General features: G+C 37.5%; 1 protein-coding gene across 1 annotated transcript in view; it reads right to left on the reverse strand.

The window, feature by feature from the left end:
• LOC149532368 (uncharacterized) overlaps window positions 1-7,372 on the reverse strand; it is a 49,758-nt gene extending 42,386 nt beyond the window's left edge. Inside the window, exon 1 of the mRNA XM_089805701.1 lies at window positions 7,323-7,372. Coding sequence (XP_089661827.1) covers window positions 7,323-7,372 — 50 coding nt within the window. The remainder of the gene's footprint in view (window positions 1-7,322) is intronic.
• Between the last annotated feature and the right edge of the window lie 4,369 nt (window positions 7,373-11,741).

Here is an 11,741-nt window from a genome sequence, read left to right on the forward strand (position 1 = left end):
ACATGGTTTTTAGTAAGGGCATTATGTTCGGAAAGTGAATGATAAACTTCCGCAGAAGGTCTCCTAGCCTCGAGAACCAAGGTTTGATGCACCACAAGGGTACTAGAGGAGAGCTATCACGCAGCAATACTATCGACACAGCTTTCACTATAATAGAGTTTTATATAGCGGCTGGAATGTTGACCTGGCTTTGGCCTGTTACCGCTCTAAGGTCGTCCCCTGGCATACCCAATATCAAGTATCTTGGTCCAAGGTAGGCCTCCTATAGAAGTTACATGGATTTCTCTTACACCCAAGATCCATGAATGGTGAGGGGAGAGGATACATCCAATGCAACTCCTAGGGATCTAACACCGTAGACACGCCAGACAGAAAAGAAAAAGGTTCTTTTTAAGCACCAAACGAAATGTTATCTAATCTAGGAAATTCACACACATAGTTTTGAAAGACACACAAAGTCTTCGACAACATCTTGCAAACAAAGCATTAGTAGTTTATGATCATGTCTTCATCCCACGATTGCCACATGCTGCAAATAGACCATCAGTAACACAAAATCACCTAATCTATGTCCTAGAGAGTAATAGGATCTTGAAATGCAGATTTTGATTGGTGCATGTGCTTACTATGAACCTAGGTGTGCTCTGATAGTACAGATCTAGGTGTGAAAAGGAAGAGTAGATAGTCATTATACCCTTCCAAGTGAGCTCCTTCCTTGCACCTACAAGCACAAACAAGAAAACCCAAGTTAGATATGCATGTTCACGTCAGGTTCACCAAATGTAAGACCAAAAAAATGGGCTAAAATGCATAACACACTATGAGAAAATCACAAAACTCAATAATCATGCGTTAGCACCCACTAGTCTACCATGAAAGCCAAACTAATTAAGAAAGTAATAGAAACCCCCTTTTTCATTTGTAGCTCCCATGTTCTTCTTTCTTCTCCAATGATTGTAGCTCCAATTTGCCTATAGTGCACACAAGATTGAAGAAAAGTCTATGATGTAGATAATGCCATGAGAATACTTGAAGTGTGATTTTATGTGATAGCAAGGATGCAACATGCAAAGAAGTAGAGACTCCAAAACTCAAAGATTCAAGGACTCAAGACTTAAGTATTCTCCTCCAAGAGACTCCGGGATCCAAAAATGAGAGGAAGAGTGTCCAATTTATAATTGACATGGAGGATGAGAGCATTGGATTTTTCACCCATAGATATGCAATGTGGCAAGAGATTCCTTTGAGAATCCATGACACATATGACAAAATATGCCAATTGTGAGATTCTATGACACATGCAAGTCAAACTTAGCTAAATGTGGAAGAGAATCTATGACGCGTCATAAGATTCCTCAACCCACTTAAAGCCAAGAATCTATGACGAATAAGCCAAATAGGGACATGCGTAAGAGGTAATAATAATTCCTATGATGCATATGATAGAATATGCCAAAAGTAAGATTCTATGACACATGAGAGCCAAATTTGGAAGAGAATCTATGATGCGTCATAAGATTCCTTAACCCACTTAAAGCCAAGAATCTATGACGAATAAGCCAAATAGGGACATGCATAAGAGATAAGCATATTTGATTATGAAAAATCTCAGCCAAGTGTCAAAGGAGATTCCACAAGGTGTCACATCCAAGTGTCATGATGACGCAATATTTTATGGAATATTTGAATTAAAAATCCTTTTATTCCACAAAATAAGAATTAGTAGAAAATGGAATTAATGATGGAAAATAGAACTTAGGAAATTGTAAATTTCCATGGTTTGCAAATGATGAATCAATTAATTAATAAAATTAATTAATTGAGGATGATAATCAAGAAGAATAATTAGTGAGACTAATAGAATTAAATTATGGGTTATTTAATCCTATAGAGAAAATTAGTAGATGATTGGCCAAATTGATTAAATGAATGCGACTGTATCCTTTGATGAAAATGTGACAACGATGGATATCGAATAAGATGATGAAAAGGTAGACCAAAGCCATGGTCAAATTAATTGATAGATCGAAATTGATAACATGCCAAGGACACATGACATGAAGTAATTGATATGTAACATTTAACCGACATTGTAAATGCTACAGGATTGAAATTGATTGATAAGTTTTGATCATAATAACACTGATAGACATTGTCAATATTATTAAAATGGTTGATGATGCCATGATCTGACATTGAAAGCCTCAACAATGTCAAAGATTGGATGACATGAATGATAGTTCGACCTAGCACTGAGAGCCATGACGGTACTAAGGTTGAATTGATAAGATTGATAGGTTGATAGGTTTCCAAGGCACTGAAAGCCACAACAATGCCTAGGAACAGATAAATGATGATTGATTTGGGATGTTTGATATGCTTCGAGTTGATTAGGACTGATTTTGAGTGATATGAAATTGATGCAAAAGGGGATACAAATGACAAAATATGGTCAATCTGGCCAAAAGATCGAAGTTAGTAGAATGAGAAAATGGGACAAATTAGTATGAAGAAGTGATGAATTCATAGATGCGAACTATTTTTGAGCGTCTATAGTGTGCAGGAGGCAAATAGCTAAATCAATCCAAAAGTAGTAATGCTGACACAAGATCTTGCCTGAGAAACCTTAATAGGCCACGCAAGGAAATATTTAGTGTCACACAAGAAAATACTCTAGACCGCATGAAAACCAATGACAATGTTTTAATTTCACATGAGAAAATTTTACAGACTACATAAGGACTTGGGATGAACTGTGCGAAAAAGTTGCAAGAAAAAATGATCTCGCACGAGACTTGAAAAGTTTTCATGTGAGAAGGCAGACCAGTTTAACAAAAACATTTGATTTCAACAAGATTTTTAGACTATTTAGACAGATTGGACAGATTGATCAGAAAAATTTGATTGGACAAACAATGGGGTTAACTTAGGAAGACATTTGGACAATGTTTCAAGATTCAATCAAGGCAATGTGTCTGAACAAGATAGTGGGAAGCAAGTAGTAGTCAAAAATAGTCCTACCGAGGGCAAACCAACTCTATAGGATAGGGGAGTCTTGACCTTTTTTTGTTGTAGATAGTTTTGGATGTTTTTATGACTCAAGAACAAATACACTTTTATCCCTAAAAACAAAAATTCGTAGACAAGGAAAAACCTTTGTCCCACATCTTATGTGCATGTGTGTACCTCACATAGTTGTGTCACCCCCTAGAGGGTGCCTGTGTTTTTGGTATTGTAGATGCTCAAAAATGGTTCCCATCTACAACCTCATCACTTCTTCATACTAATTTTTCCCATTTTCTCATTTTACTAACTTCAATCTTTTGGCCAGATTGACCATATTTTGTCATTCGTATCCCCTTTCGTATCAATTTCATATCAACTCAGAATCATATCAAATCAACTTGGAATCACCCCAAATCAACTCAAAATCACTTGAAATCAGTCCTAATCAACCCAAAATGTATCAAACATCCCAAATCAATCATCATTTATCTTATCCTAGGTATTGTTGTGGCTTTCAGTGCCTTGGAAACCTATCAACTTATCAATCTTATCAGTTTGACCTTAGTACTGTCATGGCTCTCAGTGCTAGGTCAAAATATCATTCATGACATTCAATATTTGATGTCATTGAGGGTTTCAATGTTAGATCATGGCATCATCAACTATTTTAATAATATTGATAATGTTTGTCAATGTTATTATGATCGAACCTTATCAATCAATTTCAATCCTGTAGCATTTACAATGTCAGTTAAAAGTTACATATCAATTTATTCATGTCATGTTTCCTTGGCATGTTATCAATTTTGATCTATCAATTAATTTGACCATGGTTTTGGTCTACCATTTCATCCTCTTATTTGATATCCATCATCATCACATTTTCATCCAAGGATACGGTCGCATTCATTTAATCAATTTGGCCAATCATCTGCTAATTTTCTCTATAGGATTAAATAACCCATAATTTAATCCTATTATTTCTAATTATTCTTCCCAATTATCATCCTCAATTAATTAATTTTATTAATTAATTGATTCATTATCTACAAACCATGGAAATTCTTAATTTCCTAAGTTCTATTTTTCATCATTAAATCCATTTTCTACTAATTCTTATTTTGTGGAATAAGAGGATTTTTAATTCAAATATTCCATAAAATATTGCATCATCATGACACTTGGATGTGACACCTCGTGGATCCTCCTTTGACACTTGGTTGAGACTTGTCATAATCAAATATTATTACCTCTTACGCATGTCCCTATTTGGCTTATTCATCATAGATTCTTGGCTTTAAGTGGGTTGAGAAATCTTATGACACGTCATAGATTCTCTTCCAAATTTGACTCTCATGTGTCATAGAATCCTACTTTTGGCATATTTTTTCATATGCATCATAGGAATCTCTTGCCACATCGCATGTCTATGGGTGAAAAATCCAATGCTCTCACCCTACATGAAAATTATAAAATGGACACCCTTCCTCTCATTTTTGGAGCTAGAATGCTTAAGTCTTGAGTCCTTGAATCTTTGAGTTTTTGAGTCTCTACTAATTTGCATTTTGCATTCTCGCTCTCACAATAAAATCACACTTCAAGTATTCTCATGGCTTTATCCCTATCATATTCTTTTGCTTCAATCTTGTGTGCACTATAGGAAAATTGGAGCTACAATCATTTGGAGAAGAAAGAAGGACATGGGAGCTACAAACGAAAAAGGGAGTTTTTGATTATGTTTGCTTTCTTTTGATTAGTTTGGCTTTCATGGTAGACTAGTGGGTGCTAATACTTGTTGATTGAGTTTGTGATTTTCTCATAGTGTGTTATGCTACTAACCCATTTTTTTGGTCCTACATTTGGTGAACCCGACATAAACATGCATATCTAACTTGGGTTTTCTTGTTTTGTGCAAGTGCAAGGAAGGAGCTCACTTGGAAGGGTATAACAACTATCTGCTCTTCCTTTCCACACCTAGATTAATTAGGGGGTCCAGTAAAATGCTTATATGCTATTGTTTCATACATTCGGTTAGCTTGCTGTCCTAGGGTGCACTCTGCTCTGTCAAGGTGCACTTGGGACCCCTAGGAGCAGTTTTAGGAGCCCAAAAGACACCAAAGCCTCTTTTTATTGTTTCCAACTTACCAATTGCACCCATCTGGGTCCCAACTACATCATTGATGTAGTCTGTACTATTTGGGCGCACTTGGGAGTGTAGCTTTGAAAATTTTAGTTTCTGGGTCTTGACTAGGCACCCATTTCCCCACACCCTACACCTGACTTCCCAACTGCGTGCTAAAACTACCAACTACACCCAACTGGGCCCCAACTACATCATTGATGTAGTTTGCACTATTTAGGCACACTTGGGGATGTTCAGAGCCATTTTGGCCTTCTAGGGAGCAATTTGCACTGTCGGAGAACACCTAGGTTCATAATAAGCACATGCACCAATCAAAATCTATATTTCAAGCTCCTATCACTCTCTAGGACATAGATTAGGTGATTTTGTGTTACTGATGATCTATTTGCAGCATGTGGTGATCATTGGATGAAGATATCATCATAACAAACTACTGATGTGTGTGCTTTGCAGGACGTTGTCGAAGACTTTGTGTGTCTTCCAAAACTATGTGTGTGGATTTCCTAGATTAGATAACATTTCGTTTGCTGCTTAAAAAGAACCTTTTTCATTTCTGTCTGGTGTGTCTATGGTGTTAGATCCCTAGGAGTTTCATTGGATGTATCCTCTCCCCTCGCCATTCATGGATCTTGGGTGTAAGAGAAATCCATGTAACTTCTATAGGAGGCCTACCTTGGACCAAGATACTCAATATTGGGTATGCCAGGGGATGACCTCAGAGTGGTAACGGTCCAAAGCTAGGTCAATGTTCTAGCCGCTATATAAAATTTGATTATAGTGAAAGCTATGTTGGTGGTATTGTTGTGTGATAGCTCTCCTCTAGTACCCTTGTGGTGCGTCAAACCCTGGCTATTGAGGTTGGGAGACCTTCTATGAAAGTTTATCATTCACTTGCCAAACGGAATGCCCTTACCAAAAACTATGTTTTAGTGGCCAAAATCCTTTCTATCCACTAGCTCAAGGGGTCAACCATGCCCGTGAAGACATCCTACATTCTCATGGTCCTTAGTAGAGGTAACAATCCCTTGGGAAGTCATGCCCCTTGGGAAGCGGATCTTGGTAGCCCCTAGAAGTGAGTGCATTGTAAGGGGGAGCCTGTGGTGCCAAGTCCTAGGTTTTCTACTCTGGATAAGTGTAGCTAAACTTTGGTTCAAGTAGGAATTCAGTGGATATAGTCCTAAAAGCCTAGGTTGTGGTGTGTTTGTTAACTTTTTACAATAGCTATTCTTGTCTTAATGTGTCTTGCATGTGTGTAAAACATAATCAAGGTAAAAGCCAAATTGTTAAATTTACACCTTGGATATCATTTGAACTTGTCAAAACCTCACACATTGCCAAAAAATTTCAACCTTTATCAAACTTTACAAACATTGATTCAACACACTCGAACCTTGGAAAACATGGCGACTTGTGCTCTTAAATGTGCTTGGCAAAACGTAGATCTCACACTTGCATAGATTTCACTTGCATTCACCCTAGTCCAAGCTTCATCCTTAAATCATATAGACTTCATATTGTACCTTTTAGTCCTCATTTATTATCTATTACTTTTCATATTGCATTCATTTAGGTTCAATTTTACTTTCCTTAGGTTTTGCATTCCCATCTCAGAATCAACACTTTGCATTCACCACCTTGCATCTTTGCATACCTATTCATCATCTTGACCACTTTATCCATCATTTTTGGTGTCCTAACCATCATTTTGAGCATCCATACTGGCCCTAACACTATCCTCTACCATTTACCTCTCTGTGACATCAATCTTGAAACCATAGCTTCCAGAATTGCCTTAGTTTCAACCCAGCTTACCAACTGTGCCCAAAAACTACCAACAGCACCCAACTGGGCCCCAACTACATCATTGATGAAATTTTCACTATTTGGGTGCACTTGGTGGTCCTGAGATCTAGTTTTGGGTTCCAAATAACATTTTGGGGCTTCAACAGTGTCCTTAGGTACCTCGTTAGCTCCCCTTGCACTAGCTTGCCTAGATCTACATTCTACAGCACCTAATCATCATCATCTTCACTTAAGAAATCATTATATACATAATAACCTTCATTTTTCATCTCCCAACCCATCCTAACATCAACCCTAGAATCCTGGCTTCCTGGCATGTCAGTTTGGTAACCATACCCCTCGAAATCAGCAAACATTCTTCCTAGCTTACCAACTGCGCCCAGAAACTACAAACTGCGCCCAAACTGGCTCCAAGTGCATCAATGATTTAGTTGGTACTGTTATGGTGCACTTGGAACTATTAGGGTGCACTTGTCTACCTGCATGACCATTTTGGGCCTCTGAACTGCACTTTAGGACCCCAAAACTGCATCTAGGAGCCTCTAGACCTACCCATTCTGCACTTGACCCAAAACTGTATCCTACACCCAAAATCTCCTTTTGCATCATAGGAATTGTCTGTATCACATATCCTCTTAGCATCACCATCATTTTGAGTCCTCAAAATGTCATTTTGAACCCCCAAAACCTTTGGATTTAGTCAAAAATCTAGACAAAGTATAAGTCTTAGAGTATCTCCTAGTGTTGACGGATAATGGATCTTGACTAGTCCTTTTATCTTTTCTTATCATTTTCTTTGGTCAAAATTTATCTATGTCTTGATATATTTGACCTTTTCATCTTTTATCAATTTGATCTTTTTGTCTTTTATCAGTTTTTGGTCAAGATCCAAAGTCCTTTATCACAAGGTTAAACTCTTAGGCAAAATACTTTCAAAAGGTTTTATCTAAGTTCAAAACTTTTCATATACATTTTTCATAGCATAATCATATCCCTAGCATCCCCAAATTTCATTTTGACTTACCCTAGTGGTATATCCCCTTCATATTGCATTGATCAAAATCCATAGCATCATTTTCACTACGAAACCCTATCAAATTGTCCATCAACCAAATGACCTTCTTGAGCATTTACCCTCATTTTGCATGTCCCAAATGTCATTAAAAACCCTATAACATCATCCTTTTCATGATATACCTTGTGTACATCAACATTTATTATCCTTAACAAGTCTATAACATAACCCTAGTTGTCATTTTGCATACCTTAGAGTCATTTTCATCCTAGTAAAACTTCAAAACATCACCTTGCATTTGCATTTGCATAAAATCCCTAGGACATTTTCACTTTGCACATCAAAAGCATAATTCATCTAGCATTTCCTCACATTTCATAACATTTCTCAACACTTAAAAATCCCAAAAACACTCATATCTTGCATACCCAGCACTCTAAATCACCCAAAACACTCAAAAATTCCATTGTATTTGCACTCTTAGGTATCATGCCAACACTTACTAGGACACAATCAGCTCAGAGACCTGAGGAACTTTATCAACCTTTGTTTTTTGAGGCACAAACACAACCAAAACCTCATCCGAGACAAAGAAAGAGAAAGAAAAATAAGCAAACCTTTGACGAAGACCAAATTGAGGCATCACAACCATTACTAGTAGACCCCTTGAACATGTATCCGCAAGATCCTCATAATCAAGCTATGGCACAACAAACCTTGAACAATGCACCTACCATGAGATTTCCTCCAAACACTTCCCCCACATATGGGATGGTTTAATGGAGTCCTAACTTTGAACCTATATTCGTGCTAATGCCACCAGGAGGAGGAAGTGTACCAACCTCACCTGAAGATGAACAATCACATTCCTTTGAATTCAGCCAACCTAACACATCAAACATACAACAAGGTAATGTACACCTAAGTGATGACTTTGACATTGATTATGGCATCACTGATGAAGAAATGGCTAGGGCATGTATAGAAAAAAGTTTTTGCAAGAACTTCAAACGTTTGGCAGCCCAAGAAATTGTTAAATTTAACCCAAACTTGGAAGGTCCTAAGTCCAAAAATCAAACCAACACAACTATTGAAAAAATACAACCCATGATCAATTTGGACTTAGAAAAGGGAAAACAACCTTTGGAGTTTTCAAAAATGATAATGGCACCTATAAGGTCCCATCAAGAGTCAACCATTGAAATCCTCCGAAGTACATTTGAACACATCAATTTCAACCCCTTGTTTGATGAAATACCACCAATCCCTAAACACCCCAAAAGGACATTAAGACTTGATTTTAGTCACATGATGCAACAAAAAGATACACCTAAAGGGACCCATGCTCTAGGGATGCCAGACATACCTTCTTTGGAGGCAAATCAACAAAGTACACCTTTGCTCCTAACTTTACCAAGTGTTATGGCATCAAATGTTATGGAGCCTATCATTAATACAACATGTGAAATGCTAAGTACAACCATCCCTATGGATTCACAAAGGAAAATTCTTATTGACATTACGCCCATTCCCAACAGGGACACATCTCATAGTTAAGTCAATATGATGTCACAAGCAGGAGCATCTAAAACACAAAGGTACCAAAAAAACAATACAAACATGACATTCAATCCTCAAGGACTTAGTCAACCCCCATGACAACAACAACCTACAATGGTACAAGGACTCAACACTTCCAAGGCACAACCAAGTCTACATCTACTTGACATTGATGCAGGAGCATCTTGCATTGGAAAATTATTGGAAAAAAAAAAAAAAAAAATTGGAGGAGAGAGAAAGTGACGAAAATTAGAGGAGAAATAATAAAAAAATAAAAAGGAGAAAAATAAAAAAAAGAGGAATTTCTATTTTCGAGGTGCATAGGTGGCATAAAATAGAAAAATAAGAAAAATAGTTGTCATTCCATTAATCGAGGTGTGTAGGTGGAAATTCTAGAAGGTTTTGGATAAATCATGTATTTAATATTTGTTGGGTGCTTAGTTGTATTTGGGTGGGAATTTAATATTTATTTAAAGATAGTTGTATTTACCTTTTATCCCACATTGGTTGTGTTTGTAATGTCTTGGGTTAGAAGTGCCAATTTAAGCAAGGCTTATTATCATTTGTAATCAAGCTCAAGGAGTAGAAACTTGAGAAGTAGAAGTTGTGGAAGGAGAAGCTCAAGGAGAAGCTTGATATCATCTTGTGGGTGTTGTAAGGATCTTCAAGTATAATAAAATTTCTTGTGAAGCATTTTTTTGGCCTTCATATTGTTGCTTTCTTGATTGTGAGTGAGTAAGGGTGGTGTGGCCCTCTATCAGTGGTATCAGAGCGAGGTTATCCTGAGTGTACAAGCAGATTGCCGAAGTGTGAGGCAGTTTGTACCAGGACCCTGGTTGGGTGAAGTTTATCAGAGCTGGTGGATTGCAAATCTATTGTCCTAGACTTGTGATGTGGTTCCTGATTGTTCGTGCGAGGTGGTAGGTTGCGATCTGACTTAAAAACAATTTGGTTGTCATAAGGAGCATGGGAAGGATTTGTTGCAGAGGGTTTACGAAGATCTTGGAAGATGGCTCCAAGAGGATTGGACCCTAAGATGATTGCCAAAATCCATGATATAGTGGAGAGGAATTTTTCTAAGATGATTTCTCGGTTGGATGATAGATTGGCTGATCAAGTTAAGGAGGTTCGTGAGAGAAGATGGCATCACAAGGTTGAGGTGGAAGAGGTTGGTTTTGCTGATCAGTCTGTGGAGTCTAATGCAGAACCTTTAGAGCAAATAGAGGTTGTTGCTGAGGATATTCCTAACCTTGCTAATGTTGGGATGGAGGTTGGTTTTCATGATCAATTGGTTGAATCTGACATGGAGATTATGAAGCACTTGGAGGTGGATGATAAAGTTGTTGGGGGTGAGTTATGTATTGCAGAGCATCTTGTTGTGAGCAATGAGGTTGTTGGTGTTGAGAGTTTGGCATGTATTGATGGAGATCTACATGTTGGTGCTGATATGAAGTTTTTTGTTGCTGATGCGGGGTTTGTTGCTGCTGGTGTGGATTCACTAGTTGTTGATGTAGGTGGAAATTCTAGAAGGTTTTGGATAAATCATGTATTTAATATTTGTTGGGTGCTTAGTTGTATTTGGGTGGGAATTTAATATTTATTTAAAGATAGTTGTATTTACCTTTTATCTCACATTGGTTGTCTTTGTAATGTCTTGGGTTAGAAGTGCCTATTTAAGCAAGGCTTATTATCATTTGTAATCAAGCTCAAGGAGTAGAAACTTGAGAAGTAGAAGTTGTGGAAGGAGAAGCTCAAGGAGAAGCTTGATATCATCTTGTGGGTGTTGTAAGGATCTTCAAGTATAATAAAATTTCTTGTGAAGCATTTTTTTGGTCTCCATATTGTTGCTTTCTTGATTGTGAGTGAGTAAGGGTGGTGTGGCCCTCTATCAGACATACATCCCACATATCAACAACAACATCAAACAAAACAACAACAACCACAAGTGGGGCAAACATCCAACATTCCTAACACGCAATCCCATGTGGACCCACTTGACTTACACACAATTTATCAACAAATATTTCAGCAGAAATTCCAACAACAACAAATGATGTTTGCTAAACAACAAGAGAAACTCAAGCAACAGTTGGAATACCAAAGGTGCCTTGAGCAACAAATCGCATACCAGCAACATTTGTTACAACAACAACATGTGCCACAACAACCTCAACAAATACCTCTAGAACAACAAGAAAACACATGGTCTCACAT

The sequence above is a fragment of the Cupressus sempervirens genome, chromosome 10 (genome assembly GCF_028749045.1).
Source record: "Cupressus sempervirens isolate cs-2001-9-10 chromosome 10, ASM2874904v1, whole genome shotgun sequence".
NCBI lineage: Eukaryota > Viridiplantae > Streptophyta > Pinopsida > Cupressales > Cupressaceae > Cupressus > Cupressus sempervirens.